Source organism: Eptatretus burgeri, chromosome 7, assembly GCF_056783735.1.
Source record: "Eptatretus burgeri isolate ZD-2024b chromosome 7, Ebu_testis_v1, whole genome shotgun sequence".
Classification (NCBI taxonomy): Eukaryota; Metazoa; Chordata; class Myxini; order Myxiniformes; family Myxinidae; genus Eptatretus; species Eptatretus burgeri.
The window spans coordinates 29,012,272-29,033,379 of record NC_140967.1 but is presented as its reverse complement, the minus strand read 5'-3'; the positions used below and the strand labels follow the sequence as shown (position 1 = coordinate 29,033,379).

At 43.2% G+C, this 21,108-nt stretch overlaps 2 protein-coding genes across 4 annotated transcripts in view; one reads left to right on the top strand and one right to left on the bottom strand.

Moving 5' to 3' along the window:
• GGCT (gamma-glutamylcyclotransferase) overlaps positions 1 to 21,108 on the top strand; it is a 56,451-nt gene that overhangs the window by 31,276 nt on the left and 4,067 nt on the right. The gene's annotated exons all lie outside the window — the stretch shown is intronic.
• LOC147022905 (uncharacterized) overlaps positions 13,833 to 21,108 on the bottom strand; it is a 29,776-nt gene continuing 22,500 nt past the window's right edge. For 2 of the 3 annotated variants that reach the window (XM_085887862.1, XM_085887865.1), the window contains 4 exons: positions 19,606 to 19,701; positions 15,647 to 15,752; positions 15,338 to 15,432; positions 13,833 to 14,959 (listed from right to left, as the gene is read on the bottom strand). In XM_085887862.1, coding sequence (XP_085743988.1) covers positions 15,375 to 15,432; positions 15,647 to 15,752; positions 19,606 to 19,701 — 260 coding nt within the window. In that variant the 3' untranslated portion in view covers positions 13,833 to 14,959; positions 15,338 to 15,374. The remainder of the gene's footprint in view (positions 14,960 to 15,337; positions 15,433 to 15,646; positions 15,753 to 19,605; positions 19,702 to 21,108) is intronic. The other variant, XM_085887863.1, reaches the window with a different exon arrangement.

Genomic DNA, 21,108 nt, shown 5'->3' with positions numbered 1-21,108 from the left:
ATTCAAACTCTGATAGGATCGTCATCCTTCTTGCCACAATGGATGAAGTCCAAGGCTTTTTGAAAGTCAGTGCATTTCATTGTTGCAGGAACGTTGTGGGCACAAATTCCTTCTATTATCCTTCACAGTAAAATTAGTGTGTCCAACTGTGCTTTTGACCCAAAATCCATTTTGGTTCGCAACCCAACTATAAACTGCCACGCTGGTGTTTCGCATGCAGGGTGAGGCATCAGTGCATGTGTCATCCCTTGGATGAATGTTAAACTGGGTGTTGCATCTACCACCATTAGTTGGACTTTAAAGATCCTACAGTGTCCTTAGCGAAGAGTGGGCGAGCTCTCGCCGGCACCACGAACAAATTACAAATTCCTAACCTACTCAGTTGAACATTAGGCTGGGCCAGCCAGTTCATGAAAGACTTGGACCAAAAACCTTCTCTGACCAACCCCACGATGTGGGAATAATGGTGCCCACTAAAGACTTGTCCTTTGTTTGATGGATTATAATGATGAGTATACAAAATAGGAGTTACACCAACTAAATCACTTTTTTTTCTTTTTAAATGGAAGCCAAAATTTGAAGAACAAGAAAACCCGACAAAAGACCATATAAAGATTAGAGGGGCACTCAGTAAAGCGCTTACCTCTGCCACGCAATGCCTGATCGACAAGAACATATTGGGCCAAATACATTTTTGAATTATCATGCTATCTATCGTTTTAGCCCTTTCTCCCAAATGAAACATCACTTAAAAAATAATTTTTGGATCTTCACCAAAATTGAATGAATTCTTCCACATCATACACCCCATGTTTCGTCCAAATCCGTCCACCACTTTTTGAGATATCGTGCTGTATATCGTTTTTAGCCCGATCTCTCAACGGTGAAGAATTTTTTTTTTTTTTTAATTCTAGTCGTCGGATCCGGATCCAGATCTTTCTCAAAATCTAATCAGTTCGGCCTTGTCACACACCCAACCTGTCCACCAAATTTCATCCAGATCTGTCCACAAGGATGAAATATGATAAAGGAGAAGGGTAAAGAGCAAGTTGTAAGACCAGATGATATTGGGATTGCAAGGCCATCAACCTGTTGGCAGTATGGGAGGCAGAGGCAGTTCCTGTGCTTCACCACCTACCAAGAAATACCAATTATCCTCTGAATCTGAGATCCCACTGCCTCGAAGGATATAAGATGAAGAGCAGCAGCGGCATAGCATCCCACAGAGGAGAACCATAATCCATGGCACTGTGAGCAAATGCTTTGTACGAGTACATTTAGAGTCAATATCAAATGAAATACTTAACAGCTCTGAGAAGAATACCAAGGTGGGCTGTGGTAAATTTTAATATCAAGAAGCTGAAACAACCAACCCTGCCAAAGTTTAACCACAGAAGTGATTTTTTTGTTTCTATACAAGATGGAGGATTGTGGAAGAACAAGGTGACCTCAAGTATAAAATTGAAGTATTAACTAAGTGATCTTGTGTAGAGTCGAGTCAGAATGTGAGATTCCAGCATTGATCTGCAGATTCCAGGTAATCAATCAAAGGATTATCCTGTCCGAATCACCAACCAAGAAAGGAGCTATAAAGTTCCTTTCCTTGGGCTGTGCAACACTCCAACATGGTAGAATAATCTGCGAAATGGTAAAGAGGATTTTTCAGAGGTAAGATGGTCACTGAAGTACCAGTAGCGGACATAAAAATGGAAACACCAATGTAAAGTCACTTAATAGGGCGTTGGGCCACCACGTATGGCCTGGATGTGCCGTGGCATAGTTCACCAGCGTCTAGAATGCTGCAGGAGGGATGCGGCACCATTCTTCCACGAGAAAGTCAATCAACTCCCACATTTTATGGATTGATAGAGGTGGAAAAACGGTCTCAGGTGTCCTTCCAGAATATCCCATAAATGCTCAATTGGGTTCAGATCTGGCAACTTAGAAGGCCAGGACATAATGCTGCGGGGCCGGGTATCGGCGGCGAGCACGACCGCTAGATGGAGCAGTAGAGTCTGCTCCACCGATCACACGGAAATTATAGGTCGTCACCCCGGATAACTCCGGAGCCAATGGGTCCCTTTTCAGACCGAAGTTCGCTAATAGGTCGACCACGTGGGGTGGGGTCGATTGCCAATTTCAATTTACCTAAATACCCACGTCGTCCAACTACCGGGGAAATTCACCCTCGACGATGCCCGTACGGAACGAGCCGCGAGCATACTCGAACCGTGTGCGACCCGAGTGGATGGTCCAAATGTCCCTTTACAGCGGCAACCGCCTGGCTAATCCTGCAACACGCATCGTGTTAAACCAATAAAAGAAACACAAAATGAACCGATACATTTAACACATGGGTTTATTTATAATGGGGCAGGGAAGCACGCAAGAAGTAGAGTTATCCAAATAAAGAGAGGCACGTATGTATGTACAGCAAGGCACTTACACAATTTCCTACTTACTAGACTGGCGCCACACACACACACACACACACACACACACACACACACACACACACACACACACACACACACACACACTCACCCAAAAGAAACGGACCCAAAGTGGTCTTTATTGAGGCCTCCAGCTCGGAGGGAAAGGGCGAGCTGAAGACCAGATTCTGCCTCGGACCTGTCCACCTCGTGTGGTCTTCGCGCTGAGTCGAACCGGGCACCAGCAAGAGGCGAGCCAAATCCAGACACCAGCGAGATGAGATGAGGGATCGCTGCGACGCGCCCAGAGCCAGCGATGAGACGAGAGCCAGAAGACCACCAGCGACACGAGTCCAGGAGTGGTGACACGGGTCCAGGAGCGGCGACACGGGACCAAAATGACCAGGAGACCAGGCGACCACAAGAAGAAAGAGACGAAGATGAAGACCCTTTTCACACCGCCTGTCCCGTCTATTTCTACTCGCCCCTCGTCGGGGCGGGGGGAACGCGCCTCACCCCTCTGCGCACCTAATTTGCCGGGGAACTCTGTTGCCTCTCTATCATTGGTCAGGGGGCGTGTCGGGCGTCTTGATCCCCCCCCCCCCCGAAGAGGCTGTGCTTCTCTTGGAGCTCGCTCAGTGCCCTTTGACCGATTTACGGCCACCTCGTCCCCGATCTGCCGAGGATTTGCGAGAGAGACGTCAGGCCTTCGTGAACTCCACCCACATACGTGCTGCCACACACGTGCTTGCTGGTGAGCTCTGGGAGAATGCCGCGAGCAGAGCATTGTTGCTGAAGATGGCGTTGACGTAAAAATCCTAACTATAAAAATAACTCCCAGCGCAAGTACATTTATTCACCCATTAGACTAGGGAAAGGGAGCTATCTATCCACATTCACTTATCAAAATAACTGAGCTATAGGACCTGAATGTTGTGTGCACATGGCTTCCAGATTCGCAACAATGACATGTGGATTGATGGTGGTATTGAGGGAGGGGGGGGGAGGTGGTCTCTTCTTGCAGCCGCACATGCCTTATGGGCAACCAGGCATGTGCAGCATTTTTATACATGACCCTAAGCATGCTGGGATGTTATTTGCTTTATTAACTCATTGGCCATGCCTGTGTGGAAGCCATTGCTTGGTGTCTCCCATTTACCCAGGTGTTTCCACTTTTTTTTGTCCACTACCTGTACATGCATATATATATATATATATATATATATATATATATATATATATATATATATATATATATATATATATATATATGAAAATACTAATGATACTGTCTTGAGGCTCACCAGCCTTTGAATCGTACAAATACTGAGGATAGTATTTCATCCAGATCAATGTGCTACTTGCATTGAAGGAGAAAATCCATGTTGATTAAAGAAAGGACCTTGGCTGCTATTGGAATGCAACTTGAGCTGAACTTGACACCAGACAGTATCAAAAACTCATGAAATGCCCAGTCCACCATGACTTCTTATTTTTGAAACTCAGGGCATTTATCCACTGAGTTAGCAGGAGCATGTTCATGGCGGAGCAGTTGGGACAAAGGCCAAACTGGTCATCTAAGTCGTTTGAGAAGATGTTCCACTATCTTGCTGTTGATGGGCAGAAGGCTGAATGGCTCCTACATGAAGAGGATTGACCTTGGAACCATTCGTATGAATATGGGTGGCCACCAAGAGGAAAAAGATGCCAGCCAAAAACATCTTCCCTTTTACAGGTAAGAAGTTCATTCGGACAAAAGAGCAGGAGGATAATTGCACAAGGCGAGGATTAAGAAAGGGTACAGGGTCATATGAGCTTTGTTCTGTAATGAAGCAAGGAAGATGGGGAGGGGTGGATGGGTAGTGGAGACGAGGAAGGGGAAGGAGTTTGGAGAGGTAGAGTGAATGGAATGGAGAGAGTGGTGGGTAGAGTGGAGTGAGAGTAGAGAATGGGGGTGGAAAAGGAGGAGGAAGAGGAGGAGGCCTGGTGGGAAGAGGAGGAGGAGATGAGTGAAGCTGATCAAGGGCGTAGCCAGAGGTCCAAAAGCGATGAGGCGAAAAGAGGTGAACCTATTTAGGTATTGTGATAGGAGTGGAGATAAGAGTATTCAGAGCACTGCCGGGTAGCTTTGATAGTTTACTCCCCAGGGAGCTCAGATGGCCAGAGGGATCAGGCCAGATCATATTTCAGCAAATAAGCGACGAGGAAACTGCCTCGTCTGCCTCAGCCTGGCTACGCCCGAGCTGATGGCAGTGGTGTTTTAGAGCTTCAGCGTTTAATTTGTGTGGAATTTCTTGAACGTGGAAAAGCCATCATTGCACCGTTATAAAATAACTTTTTTATCCAATGAAATGAAACAATCTGAAGATGACTGCCAGTTATGCTGTCGCATGGCATGACTTTACTGCACAATAATGCTTGCTATGACACAGCGAATGGAACCAGTACAATGATGGAGATGGATTGAAAAGTTCTAAATCATCCCTCATCCAGATCTTGCGAATTTCATCTATTTGGACCCCTCAAAGAACATTGTCCCAAAGATTACACTGAATGCATCAAGGTGCTACCTATTGCAGAGAAGCACCCTGAGGAATGTAAACTATCAACTTCCCCATACTTTTTGATTTTCTCAAAAAAAAAGTTGTGATTTTTCTCACAAGTGACTCCTCCATTCGCATTTCTAGTGTTTCCATATTTATTTCCTAGCCTGCATTTCAGAAAGTAAATAAATTCTGAATAAGAAAGTATGTAAATCTCTCAGGTCAGTGTTTTGCTCAACTTTATGGGGTTGGGGGGGGGGGAGGAGGAGGAGGGATGTGTGAGTTCAATTCACAATCCTCAAAGTGAAAAGAACAACCAGGTGATGAAATATGTGTTGTTCACACTAGCTCATCTCACGGAAATTATCACACGTATGCATTTCAGACCGACATGATTTTAACAGGTACAAGGGTAAACATGTCACTTGTACGAGTACTTTCGAGGAGATTCTTCCATTCTTGTTTGATTGAGGGCATATGTAGACACATTTGCAGTTCAAGAGAATTGAGCTGTTCCTAATTTTCCCTCCACTTCCCTCTCCCTCGATGACACCCTTACCCGAGGGGAAAAAAGCACTTACCTGATGGAAATTGAGATGAGCAAATCAGTACGTGTTACCTTTCAAAATTCATGTCCTGTGTACAATAAGTTAAATCCAAAATTATCTTCATTTCTACTTCCATCTTCTCCCCTCCCCACTACAACCCATGCATTCTGTGCCTTTTACATGCTGGGGTGCACCTGCTCTGTTTGGTGTACATTTACATTTAATTTTGCACACTTTATCCCAAGATAACTTGAAACCAATTTTCAGTTGTAAGTTTTAAAAGAAAACAAGATTGCAGACCCTCGTCAGGACTTGTTTTGTGTGGTGCTTGTGTAGTTTTGTGTACTGGTGTTACGTAATTAAGAGACATAATTAGAACTACCACTTTATGACTGATGTACCAAGATGTCCTGCTTTGATCGGACACCAAACCCATGATTTTTTTTTTTTACTATTATTCAATTTAACTCAGAACGGGATTAAAATAAATTAAAGGTCCCATGACAATCAAAAGTTTCTGGTTATTTATATATTAACTTGACCTTCCTCGTGAAGAAATCACCCATGTTTCTTTTTTTAAATCAACACTGGGATTAGACCAATATTTCGAACATTTGTAGTGCTTTTCACAACTTGCTATGCCCCGCCCCTCAAAAAAGTTGACTTCAGCGAACCGCAGGTCACATGACCGTTGACGTCATCTCCAGAACGCGACTCGCTCAGAGTGGATTGATTAGATGTCGCGCGCCGTATAAAGTACATACAAATACATTGTGCACTTTTGTTTGCTATATCACTGATCGTCTTAATTCCTGTGATTGTTTCGCGGAAAAGAAATTCTGCTTCTGAGCGGTGTATGCACAACAATCACGAGGCAATTATTTATCCCTTTACTGCCTTGTCGTCGTCGTGTACAAATCCAATACATGTATGCACAATAAAGGGCTATACCATGTCTACAAAATATAAAGTGTGACTGTTGAACCTTTCCATTAAAAAGAAACTTACAGGGACATACAAGTAAAATACTACAGATTAATATCGCATCATTTCAAGGCACAAGGAGATAATTTTAAAATCAAACAATGTGAAAAACCTGCACCCACATTTTGCAGCTTATTGAATTGTTCGTTGAAACCAGCCTGCTGGGATAGGTACGATTCCACATACATGCAAGCCAGGTATGGCTGCACTCGACATACATGGGTTTATTCAAAAGTGAAAGTACTGCTTCCATTGGCTTGCTATTCATTAACATTCAGCCAAAATGCTTTAATAAATGAACAGGGAAAAATATGTTGGCACAACTATGAAAGACAAATTTATCTTTCCTATTACACAGCCTCATAGCCTCGGGACTCTTACGCATTGACTTATACATTGTGTGCATGCTAATACTAGTTACTTGTCAACTCTAGAGTCTAGACTAGTCCGATAAATCCGTCGTCCGTCCGACTAGTCTGATAAATCTGACATGCTGTAGCTTTCTTTTGTTATTCTCTTTTCTTCATTGTTTTCTACTGGCGCTACATGACAGTAGGAATAAAATAAATAAAAATGCAACAGAACGTCAGATTTATCGGACTACTCGAGACAATTGTGTCGCAAGGTGTGTTCTGCACACAAGTTTTCATCGTATCCGGACAGCGAGATTGCTTTGTTTTATGCGCGGAGAGACACGGCCGATGACATGGGCTGGCCTTGCTTGCGATTCATTCGCCGCATGTCCACTGCAACATGTCCGCTGTGCTGGTCACATCACCTCACTAAAATATTTCTGATATCGAGCAGTATGCAAGTCAAATTTACATTATTGAATTACGAATAGGATTTAGTCTAACCAGTTGTTATTGCCAAGTCTTCCTTCGATTTCCTTCCGATCATCATGAACGCCGGGAATTTCATCGCCAGTTTCCTCTGCTTGTCCTGCTTCGGGCTCGAACTGGTAAGGCCGTATTCCATTTCCAGCTGCCTGAACTTCACCTCCCACGACTATGTTATCCGACAATTCTCCATCCAATTCAGACCAAAATCCTTAATTTCTCTCGCACTCACTGTCGCTACAAGACAAATCAAAGTCCATGTCATCCATTATTCAAAACCAAATGTTTGATTTTTTTAAAGCAGAAATTAACGAAGCGTTTGAGTCGACCAATTGAATGTGGAAACGCACAGAAAGCCAATACAACCACCTGGACCACCAACCCGAGTAATTTACGTGCAGCCTTTGTTGTTCTGGAGATGATGTCATGTGGGTTACGCCTCTTTCATTGGATTTCGGCAGAATTTTTAGGGGCGTTCCCAAAGAGGTTTGTTTTTTTAATTTTACATTTTACAGAACGAGTATTGTGAAAAAAACATTGTCAGATCAGAAATCACGATGAAAAACTCCTATAGGACATCTATATATATATATATATATATATATATATATATATATATATATATATATATATATATATATATATATTGTTACGTTTGAGGGGGGGTATGCATTCAAAGGGTAATTAGGATGTTAAATTAGGTATGCCATGCTGTTCGAGTTTACCAGGATCTTGATGTAATAAGTAGCAATTCAGTGGTGATAAGTTGTCTAGTAAATGTCCATTTCTTCAAGGGGGAAATGATAATTGTCACGTAATTAGATAGGGACACGGGATAGGGTAAGTGTGTCTGCGTAAACCCCTTTTAGTAGCCCCTGGAGGCCTGCCGTGACGTCACAGGACAGTGCTGCGGATGGCTCCGCCCCGTGATCACGATTGGCGGAAGGCGACAGCGCAGGGCCAATAAAACGGCTCGATTGGAAGTGACGAGGACGGGAGGATAAAAAGGTTCTGTTCGGGGTCGAAAAGGCAGAGGAAGAAGATCGGGACAGAAAGACTGTTTTGGTGGAGGCTGTTGTGCTGGGAGCGTGCTTGTTGTTGCGCTGATTCGGCCCTGGTTTGATTGTGTCTTGGAGCCTTGCTGAGCCTCGTGCCTCACCTTGGTTGGCTCTGGGGTTCTGCTGGCTCGGAGTACGGGGTCGAACGGCGGGCGGACCTGCCTCCCTCCCCTGCTCGCAATTTGGCGCCAGAACTGGTTCCCTGGCGGCTGTGAGCGGACTTGGGCCAAGACCAGGAGGTCGACAGCACCACGGTTTCTCCTGCCCCTGACGAGATCAAGGCCAGCTCGTCCGACGCCAATCCAGGGACTGTTGCGTCCACACCATGGTCCAGCCTGACCACCAGGAATAGCTACGTTTTGTGTGTGTGTGTGTGTGTGTGTGTGTGTGTGTGTGTGTGTGTGTGTGTGTGTGTGTGTGTGTGTGTGTGTGTGTGTGTGTGCGTGTGTGTACCTGGCACCTTAGAGGGTTTGAGATTTGTATATTCATTGGAATTGTCTGTGTTTTCCCCACGCCCGATCCCACACCATCCCGTCGAATCTCCCCGGATCCCTCTTCTTGCCGAGTCTTGTTATTTCTGGTTAGAGGAATAAACGTTATCAACTCAGTGAAAAGCGACTCGTGCCACCTTCCTCGTCCCGTTTGCGGTAGAGCGATTAGAACCGCCATCTTTGGGTTATAAATAAATAAACCGCCTCCATCGTTTCGGCTCATTCTACGTTGGCGGGACTGTTCAAGTCCCGTGGACGTCACAATATATAGGACATATATATGCAATTTCAGTACTTTTGAGTGTCATGGGACCTTTAAATTCAATTCAAATGGAAGACCAAATAGGTACACAGTCCTGAATTGGAGTAATCAGAAGGAACCCAAACAAGCAAAAAGCAAAGATAAAATCATTAGGAGGAACCTGGATAGGATTCACGTTTCAACTACTACTCCTCTACCCTCAAACCCATCCAAGCACAGCCAGGTGAGCCTTATTCAAAAAAAAAAAAACTCGGATCAAGAAATTATACAATTCTGGCTGTCAGACCATGTGTCCAATCAAGTTGAAATGTAAAACATGTATTCCCCATCACTACAAGATCACAATGGTGAAGTTTCACGTTGATTGATTAAGTGGTAACAGAGAAAACATTATTTTATGTTTTTCTTAAATCCAATATGGCTACCAAACCATGTGACATCAATTATTCCTTAACAACCCTGCACACGCATGCCTTGGGGAACATTTGTGTGAAGTTTCATCTCAATCTGTCCAGCCGTTGTGAAGATTTTTATGTTTTCGGGTAAATCCAATATGGCTGCTGCACGCCACGTGACCTATGACGTCATAATTATGATTAAAACATTCTGCATGCATAGTCGCAGCAATGGTGAAAATTTCGTCTCAATCCGACAAACGGTTGTGGAGAAAAACATGAAAGTTCTGTGCGGACAAACAGACAGACGGACAAACAAACGTACCCAAATGCAATACCCTCTCCTTCAGCGAGGGTAATTAAATGCAAAGGCTGGCTACTTTTTCAATATTTTAATTAAAAAATAATGTGCTGTTTCTATTCTAATCAGCATATTCTTTGTTTTCACTTGCCATTTATATCCTTAGCATTGTTTACAGTAAACCCATTCAGAATGTGCGTGTTAGTTGTTTTCCACTTCAAAAAGGTACTTGGACACGAGACGAGGCAGCAGCATGGAAAAGTGGAAGACAACTTTCACCTGACTTGAGAAACATAAATTACAAATAAAAGGTAACATCATTTCAGTTTAAAGCAAAGCCGTCGATTTAACCAGGTTTTAAAACCCTCAGCTTCCTGGTCTTGCGAGTAATGCACAAAGCCATCTCTCGGACAAGCAGAACATCAACACACACACACAGGAATCTCCATCTTGTTAAGTAATCGAAAGCATAAGCGCAGCATAGGTGTGTAGGTTCAGATACAGTGTTCTCTCGTTAAGACAAATACGCTTAACGAATGGGTTTATGAACAACTAAGAGAAATTTGAGAATCATTCCACAAAAGACTACTTCTCTTTTCCCAATCCAAGCTTCTTTTATACCGTCGCCTCACCCGATCAGGTTATCCCCTCGAGACTAAGTCTTGAATCCGTTCACATTAGGTCTGAACACAGCAACTTAGGTTAAATAAATAAATGAGTTACCTTACAAGAAACGTTCTTCACAGGAGGAGACCTTTCGGTCCATCAAAAGCTGCACTAGTATTGCCAACTTGTGCTTGGCATGTGTACAGTTCGTCTTGGCATCGGCACTCGTTTGAAGCGCATGATTGACGTTTTGAAAAATGAGGTAGAAAGATGTGTATTTTGAAGACATCAGTCATTCATACTGCTGATGGTTGTGAGAAGAAGTGGTAAATCTATCAAGCATGGAACAGTCCAGGAAAGCGTGATTCCTCGCAACGTGGTACCTTCCCTCATTGCGGTAGAGAGAACATGCCCAGATCTGGTGTTATTGTGTAGGACATATAAAAGCTGCAAATATATATACATCGGTGGTGGATGTTTCTTCCTTCAATCGAAACGCAGTAGTTCCATAGATGTTCAAGCCGTAAGCGGTTTGTCAACTTTCCATACGAGCATCAGCGGTACGTCGGTTCTCCTTGATCGACGGAGACCATGGTCATGCTCATGAGCATTCAATTTAAAGTACTGAAAATGTAAAATACTTGAAACAAAGATGAGGTGAACAAAGTTTAGTGGGTGTGTGTCCTTGTCCTGCATACATTACATGTAGCAGATGTAAAAGTTCCTCCATGAGCGTTAAGCAAATTAAGATTTTTTTTTTCAAAAAAATTAATGCGGCGCAAGATCAGTTCAGTTGCTTTGAAACTGTTGAGTATTCATCAAGGCAAATAGTCCACAAAATAAATAATTTCATCTTAATGAGAGTCAACAGTACTGTCGCAACAGTGCGCGCACAGTTTCCGATACCGTCTATCCACTTCTGGTTACATTTTGTGGTTTCACCGAATAATCAAAGCAAGTACTCACCAATGATATCAACCGAACACAAATAAAATACGGTGACAAGGCCCATGTGTTGGTCGAACAACATCGCTACGTTTTGATTAACTTGAGATTCAATTTTTTGTTTTTAAGTGACGTAGTTCCTTCATGTCCACTCCTTGGACAAATTACACTGAACAACAAAAAATTTTTACTGGAGATGTGTAAAGTGATTTAGACTAATTTGGGTACGCTGATTTCAAAAATCATAACCGTTTTGCTGTATCACGTCAGGATTTTCAGTAACAGAAATATTCCCATTGCCTAGAAGTCAGGATTTCAATGAAATTTACAAAAATTCATTTATTCATTTATTTCATCATGAATGCTTCAAAATTATAGAAATTACAGAAAAACTCCACTAGAATGTAATTAAAAATGCTTTAGGCATTTGGCTTTGCGTTTGTGCTGCTCTGTGTCAGTTTCACGATGCAGGAACCAGCAGAAATCGCCCATCATGTTCGGGTTGTGCCGCCCTTGGTAACGCGTCTCCATGAGTGAAATCTCTTGGTGGAATCGCTCGCCGTGCTCGTCCGAGACTGCTCCCAAGTTGTCAGGGAAGAAGTTCAGGTGCTGGTGTAGGAAATGGATTTTCAGGGACATCTTGGAGCCAAGTTTCCTGAAGGACTCCAGCAGCTGCTGCACTATTTCTTCATAGTTGTCCGCGCGCTCGTTCCCCAAGAAGTTGTCCGTCACAGCTTTGAAGCTCCTCCACGCTGCCAGCTCTTTGGGGTTTAGAGTTGTCGGAAAAGTTTCGTCCTTCATAATCTGTCGGATTTGCGGTCCAACAAAGACACCAGCCTTGATCTTGGCCTCCGACAAGGTGTTGCCAAACTTTTCCTTGAGGTATAAAAACCCACGCCCATTCAGATCCATTGCCCGTACAAAACTTTTCATCAAGCCGAGCTTTATGTGGAGTGGTGGAAGGAAAACCTTGGCTGGGTCGACAAGGGCGACATGCTTCACGTTGTGTCGACCAGGTACATGCTCTTTTCGCTCTTCCCAATCTTTCTTCGTCCAGTGATTCTTGTCGTCTCTGCTATCCCAGAGACAAAGGAAGCACATGCATTTCGTGTAGCCTGACTGCAGCCCTAACAACAGCGCCACCACTTTCAAGTCTCCGCAGATGTGCCAGTTGAAGTCATTGTGCTTGATGGAATCAAGCAGCTGCCGCATAGTCTCATAGGTCTCTGTCATGCCGAACGCGTGAGCCAGTGGGACTGATGGTTTCTCGTTGCCATTGTGGAGCAAAACAGCCTTCAAGCTGTTCTTCCCCGAGTCGATGAAGAGGCGCCAGTCTGCAGGATCGTGATCACACCCAAGTTCTTTCAACAGACCGTTGATGTCACTGCAGAATGTCATCGTGTCTTCCATCTCAAAGAACTCAGCCATGTCTCTGTGACGTGCTCTGAACAAGGATATCTTGGTGTTAGGTTCAAGTAGATTCCACTGCTGCAGCCTTGATCCAAGCAGCTCTGCCTTCGCCTTTGACAGCGAGAGATCTCTTACAAGATCATTTAAGTCTCCCTGGTTCAGAAGGTGTGATTCTTGAGTGTCGGGTTCAAAAGGTTCATCATCACCATCCTCTTCACCACTGCTTACAGCTATGTTCTGATCAGCTGGAGGTGTTGGAACGGGGTTCTCGTCATCATGAGGCACAGGTTTACGAGCAGAGACGCAGTCAGCGTACTTGATGTGACCTTTATTCTTCTTGTTGAAGCCGGCGATGCTTGTGCAGCAGAAATAACAATCATCATGATGATTCTGCGGCTCACGCCATATCATGGGCACCGCAAATGGCATGCTCGCGCGCTTGCCCACCAACCACTGAGTCAAGGTTGTGTGACAGCTTGTGCAGCAGATGTGTGGTGCCAAGCTCTGTTCTTGGTCCCCCACCTTACACCCGAAGTAGTGAAAGTAGGCGGCCTTCATTTTCACTGCTGTAGATATACTTCGCTGTTGATCTTTTTTGGTATACCGACCACAGACATAACAGAAGTTGTCAGGATGATTGGTACAGGAACGCCTACTCATCTTTATCTGAAAGAAAGAAATATAACACAAGTTAACAACAATTGTACGAAATAGACATGTTAAAGACATATGTAAATTTCATTGAAATCCTGACTTCTAGGCAATGGGAATATTTCTGTTCCTGAAAATCCTGACGTGATACAGCAAAACGGTTATGATTTTTGAAATCAGCGTACCCAAATTAGTCTTAATCACTTTACACATCTCCAGTAAAAAAAAAATTTTTGAAATTTGTTGTTCAGTGTTATACGTAATGGCTAAACTCGTTTGCTCTTGCTTGATAATAAAAGGCATCGCAGCAGCGATTGCTGAAGGACGATGTATCATCAAGCATAGATTATGCACGCAATGCAAAATCTACAATTAAGTTCTTTAATTATTTTTCCTCACATTGTCAATGTCCACACAATTTGATTCTCAATGATTGGTTAGAAAAAGAAAAAGTGGTGACCACGTTTAAGCACAAGCCGTTTGACTGTACCTCTCGTAACTAAGTATATGCTACACTTCTGGAAAGTCTGTAGAAAAGGCCACATACTGGCTATACATGGATGTCAAGAAAACCATCAAATGCAAAAGTCAAAAAATCACACTCCTACAAACAAAGTGCAAAGAACAATTAATATGGTCACATGAAAAGTATTTAAATAACTCATTGTATTCAATGAGCAGTGAAATGCAGGCAGGTCTGAATGCACATCTTCATTGTGACTCTTGACTGCCGAGGAATGATAAAGCATTTCCACGACGCTTCACAAGTTTCCGCTTCATCTTATCGATTTCGACAGTTGGTTGAACCCGATTCCGGCCTATCCTACCATCGGCACCTTGTGTGGGAGTTCAATGCTGCGGCAATCACTGGTCAATCCCTGGCTTGTTACAGGACTGACTTTCTGGCCACTTCGTGAAGCACAGCCCAGGAGGAATGAATATGCGTACTTTATACCGGAATCGTCTGCAACAAAACGCCATTTCTATGCAGCACCTGCTGGTATGAACAATGTCTCAGTAAGCACTGTATGGCACAGCACATTGCTTGGATTGGTTTCCAAACAAAACAAAAAAATTCCAGAGGTTAACAGGCAATTGAAGCAGTAAAGCAGTCTTCCCACATAGGCCACGACAGTTTCACATATGCTCCCCTCCACCTTTCCTTGAAACATTTCCGATATTAATTTATTGTGCATGTTAAATTCTTCTGTGCACAACATCAACCGTATGTGCGAGTTATGTGCTCAATGGAGTTAACGTTTGCAGCACAAAAGCTGGTCTCAATCCTGGCATTTGTCTGTGAGCACATTGGATGCCACCTTATAAGCAAGAACCAGCACCAGTCCTCGTGGATATGTGCTCATCATGGTCTCGGTCCATATACAGTCTTTGGTGCACTTGGAAACTTGTGGACTTAACAGCAGGGATCAATGTGAAGTCATTGAGGTACATCCCATTGTAGAGTCGATAGATTTCTCCTTTGTGTATTGACTACTATGCAAAACAGAAAAAGGGTGAGGTACCATTTGGGTGATTGGCTCAAATCATTCAATTGAGCTTGGTTGCTTGGCAATGGCCAATCACGTTTATGCAGTATATAAGGCTTGTGAAAAGAGGTTGCAGTTACATTTTATAAGGAATAAGAATATTTGGGAAACTAGGCAACATAATACAGTATATTGGATTTGAACATGAAGTCAAAGGATCATGAGGCAAGTTCAAAAGGGAATACCAAACAACTCATTCACCCAACCCCAACCCAAGCATGGCAAACCACTTTGACAAACTCACAGGGCTTTACAAACCAGGTTCGTGTTATATTATCTTGAGTTCCAAAAATAACAGGCACTCCCTCATCCATCCCTAACTCACATTCATTTTCCTTGGCCCACAATTCCCTCCCAGTTGCTTAATCAGCTGGGTGTTCTGGACATGATCGATTGATCTCAAACCAAGAGTCGATGCATCTGCAAAAGAGGACATACATCATGCAACATTTATTCTGTCACCACCCGACCAGTATCTGGTGACTAACACTGCCTCAGGCACAAAGAGCAATTCCAGACCCTGGTGCACCTTGTTTTAGACCCACCAAAGCAGCAGGAACTCTCACGTAATGTTAATGCCAATGACAAGCCATAGAAAAGCACACGGCCATCATCGCATCTCTATCAATTGCACCTCTTATGATAAACGCAGAGGCAGGGCAGACGAGCGATGGCTTCCCCTTGCTTGAGCTCCTCGAGGCATATGGAGCACTCACCACTGTCTTTCCTGAGCACGTCATCTGCAAGAAGAACTCGGTGTCAGATGCTTCGACAAAAAAACCCCCAAAACATCAGCCTTGAAAAGGACCAGAAGCCAACATCTTGCTCTTTGGCTTCTGAGAATGGAACTCATAACAAACAGGCCAAACTTGCTCATCACTGGTAGTTAATCACTACATTGAGAATGTGTGCTTCTGAAATGGAAGGTCCCAAGTCTTTAAATTTCATTCCTTAATGCTTCTTGCCATTTTCTCTGATACACTTAATCTGCACTGTCCTGTCTTGCAATTTCTGTCTCGTACACTGGGCTAACGTCATCTCCAATAAAACTTTTCTGCAATGTATACACAAACCTGAAACAATCTATCATCCTCTGTTTTCATTCATGGAGAACAAAGTGCTTGGAAATTTTTTTTTTTAAGATTATCCTATCATCAGTCAGGGCGAGGCAACGTGCGTGCTGTCCCTCGGATGGATGTTAAACGGGAATCCCGTCTGCCGGCATTAGTTGGTGGATGGTAAAGATACCACGGTGTCTTTCCTGAAGAGTATTCGAACTATGACCAACATCATGGCCAAATTCCTGCCCTGACTTCCTATGTTGGAGTGACGACACATCCAGGATTGTAACCATCACCATAGAAACTGCTTCAGCAGCACTGTCACTCTGTATAGAGCATGGTACAAGAATAGAATATCATCGGTGGTGCTGCATGGCATCTTGTTTTAAAAACACCACGGAGTAGTTAGTACTCGTCTTTCTGGTGAAGACTAGTGTCGATTGATCTGCGTCGGACAGGTAGAACAATGGATGGCATCTATGGTATAAAAGGAGCTGTGTCTTTGTTTATCGTGCTATAACCTGAGAAAGGGTTAACAGATTTCAATGAAACCAACAACGGTAGAATCAGGGAACTCCCAGGAGGGTTTTTGACACAAAAAAGAGGAGGGTTTGTGTATGGGTACATGTGGTGAAACTGCAAACACCAACTTGCGACGCTGGTTATCCCCACACAGAGGGCAGGATCTCCCCAGGAATCCTTTTTTGTTCTTGCCCCCATAGATTAGCCATTGCAGCAAGGATTCGTATTCCTGTCAGCGAAGCGACTGGTCTTGTATGCTAGTAGACAAAAAGAGGATGAATTCCAGAAACATCAGCTTCGCCTTACTTCCCACGGTGGTTAACATACGATACCTCAATCAACATCCTGTTCCATCCATTGGGTCCACACTCTGTGTAGAGCGTTAGTGCTGCCTAAGCAGTCTCTTGGCTATTGGGCACAATCCTGGATGGGTCGCCACTCCGACACAGTATACCAGCATGCTGACACTCATTTTGCCGACCTCGGAAGGATGACAGGCAGAGTCAACCCCACCTGGTATTAATTCAACAGATGTGCGGGATTTGAACTCAGGACCCTAGGATGCCAAGCCCTCCACCCTAACCATTAAGCCAACACCAGGCATAGCATACTATTGATTTCATCCTATGAACAAGGACTAGTGTTGAAAAGTAATGCCTTCGATTCTTTTTCTCCAAACCAGGTAAGGATATTCAAATGTAACAAAGTGCAGTCCACACATTCGTTCTTCCTGTCATTTTGTGCGAAGTTTTGTGATTCTGACACTAAATGTCTCAGTGCTACCTTAGTCAAGATGGCAGAGGGCAGCGCTGAAACGTGAAGCACAGAGATGAGAGTTGGGATGACTGGAGATGAGAGTTGGGTGCACCATTATGATCCTGAAAGTAAGAGTTGGTCAATGGAGAACCGCCACAAGGGATCACCAGCCCCGACTTGACTCCGTCAGATTTTCATCTGTTCCCCAAACTTAAGGAACACCTTAATGGAGAACATTTTTCTTCCGACGATGATGTCATGGCTGCCGTGAAGTAAGTCAGCAGGATGCAAAGCTCGATCGTGATGGGATAACAAAACTAGTTTGACGTTGGCAGAAATGTGTCGACCGCAATGGTGATTATGTTGATAAATAAATATGCACCATAGTCGAATAAAGATTCATGTTAGTATCTGACCGTTTCATTTGAATATCTTTACCCGTTTTGGAGAAAAAAGAAGAGGCATTACTTTTCAACACGCCTGCATACCACCTAGTACAACTTGCAAAACACACACTTACTCCATGCTGGTCTTTCTACAAAATTCTGCATGTTTGGTGTGCATCGATGTTCGCACAAAAGCCATTTGAGGGGTGGTGGATGATCCGATCTGCATGGAGGAAGACCATTTTAAAAAGTGTGATTTTTCACCATGGGGAAAACTCCAATACATCTTCACTTGTCAGTACTACAACTGTCAAAACTGGTGCGTATATTGTTCAAAGGCAAATATAATACTGAAAAAAATTACCCCCGTGTGGGGGTGACGGTCATTTCTGTAATGTTTTTTTACTATCATAATCGATGAACCGTTGCCAGATATCTCCTAAAATGACAGACGAGATAGGTTTTGAAAATGGCGCCTTTCACAACTTTCGTGACCTCGTGACCTCGACCCTGCCTGACCTCGAATCCGGGAAAAAATATGTCGTTGGGTATCACTCATCGACCTCTACCCACATACCAAATTTCATCAAGATCGGAAGTAAAAAGTTTTCTTTGTACCGGGAGGTGTTTTTGACCATCTTCCAAGTTACGTGGCGGCCAAACGGGACGGAAATTCAAAAATCTGTCCGGTTAGAAACAAGGTAATCTTTTTTTTACTATCATAATCAATAAACAGTTGCCGAATATCTTGTAGAATGGCAGACGAGATAGGTTTTGAAAATGGCGATTTTTATAACTTATGTGACCTCGTGACCTTGACCCTGACCTTGAACCTGGACAAAAGTTATATCGTTGTGCAACACTCATCGACCTCTACCCACATACTAAGTTTCATCAAGATCGGAAAGAAAAATTGTTGACGGACGGACGGACGGACAGACATTTGGTTCGGCTTTATTAGGTCATCTCTACTGAGATGACCTAATAACGTTTTGTTTAATAATATTTGATTTTACAAAGTCTTTCATTTTTGTTTTTCTTTTATTATTTATTTGGTTATTTATTTATTATTTATTTATGGCTTGCATTTTTCTAGATTGAGCAAATTATGTTCTGTTACACAGCGTTGTGGCTCTGAATATGCGATATGCACCTCACCATCAGCTATAACCTGTCCTTGGAAGTTGGAAGATGCTACCTCCTCCAATGCAAGCCCTTACTCAGTATATTATGGCAAACAAGGCCTTCATCCAAATTGGCCACAAATAACGTCCCTACGATAGGCTGATGCTGTTGCTTCCTTCCCATCATTGCCACTATGAGGCTGCAGAGTTTTAGGCCCTACCCTGTTGTTGGCACTTCAAGACAGGAGGCAGACTGTCGACGTCTGCTTATTGTTTACTGCAGGAACGTTGGTGGCCTTGCAATCTTTCCTTGCTCTTTTCTGGTGATTGCTTCTCCCACCCTTTGGCCTCTTTGTCTCCCTCCCCCCCCAACCAAGTCACATACATTTAACCGGAAAAAATATTACCATGTTACCCTCTCCAAGTCAAAAATTTCATTCTCACCACATTAATTTCTTCTCCTTTTCTCTTGTGTGGAGCTGTCCTCCAAGTCTGCCGTCCCTCTGTCCCAAGTCTGCTGTATGGCTTTGGCTCTACCCACGAATATCCTATGTTCCTTTCATCTGAAACTCCTCTACTAATGCTGTGATGCATCCATGCATATGTTTCCCCTTAGCCCCACTTTATGTTTGTAGATCTTTTGTACTACATTGTTCTGCTCTTTCAAGAACCTGATTAAATATAAAAACACCCTTCCCATAAGAATGTTCCCAAAGCTTTACAATCATCATTGCCATTACTTACCATTGTAGGTTATCCTGGGTTTGGAAATACACATGGCAATATGAGTTTCCATGTCATCCGCAGTAAATGGTTTGGAGCATATGGGGCATTTGAAGCCTGTGAAGTGAGGTCAGGGAGGATATTTCCAGAGAAGCATAGCAGAATTCCGATTAGTCATTACATCATGCTTTGAGCAGCAATAAAGGATGATCATAATGCATGAGAAATAGCTGAGATTTACAATATTGTTGAGAAAGTCCTGTACGAAATCAACCGAGTCCCCCTCCCTCGACAATACTTCATTTGTGAAAGAACAAAAACAAAACAACGTAAACAACAAACTCATCTGATTACATCAGTTTCATTTTGTTCCTGACAATAGTTAGTCATTTCTCACTTCCATGTACATCGAGGTGGATGGAGGAAGGACCCGAAAGAAAGTTTCCAAGAGCTTAGCATGAGCTATCCCAAACAACAAACAGGTGCAACAACAAATCATCTGCTGTCTGCTAGTCTATTCAATGATGAATGAAGGTTTCCCAGAATCACGAGCAATCGGTTCAGATGGGAACACAAAACAGACTAACTGAAACGCTAAATATTTTCCTGATGGTTTTATTGTGTGATGTCCAAAATGCATTCTAGCTTGTTTGAAAGTGTTCTGATTTGAAGACCTTAACCGTATGAAATAAATGAATTGAAAAACGAAACATGTGGTGGCAAGGTAAAACTTTAGCAAAATTTGTTGGGGCATTTTTGGACACCAACTAAATTCTAAACGATAATATTGACGAAATAAAAAAAAGGAAAAGAGGATTTGTTCTCGAAAACAACCTGCGGAAAATGAAAAAGGAAAGCTTTAGTTTATCAGAAAAGAGCGAAATTCAATGGGGTGGAAAGAGTACAGTCGTTACACCTGGAAAAATGCCAGTCACTTCTATAGGCAGATGTGACTGGCAACATTGTACGTCGGCCTTCGGCAACAAATGACGAGAGCAAAGTCGATGTTGCGCCATCGCAAACTCCCATGCTTCCCACCTAAAGCAAAGTTCAAAGATGGCAGAAAGTTTCACCAGGAATGACCCAACATCAAATTTGGCCATGAACCGGAAGACAAATCCAAAAAAATCGTTACATATTTCATGCGTGCCCCAATGTTGATTGCATGTACAAAGTTTCATTCAAAATGTTTCAAAATGTGTCCATAATTGTATTATTATTACTAGTACGTGCCCGGCCGTACGTGTAATAAAAAAAAAAAAAAACTTTCAGACCGCGTGCCAGAAAACCACAAAGGCCGTTTCTTCGCTCTCGCGTGCCCATACGTGTGTGGCTGTACGTGCGCGGCCATACATGCAAACTAAAAAAAAGCTTTCAAACAACCACACAGGCCGTTCCTTCGCTCTCGTAAGCGACGACTGGATTGGGGCATTGTGTTTATCTATAAATGCGCATAAGAAATCGAGAAATTATTAGAATACAGTAAGTCATCACTATCCGGAAGTGGTGCGTGCCCGTACGGAA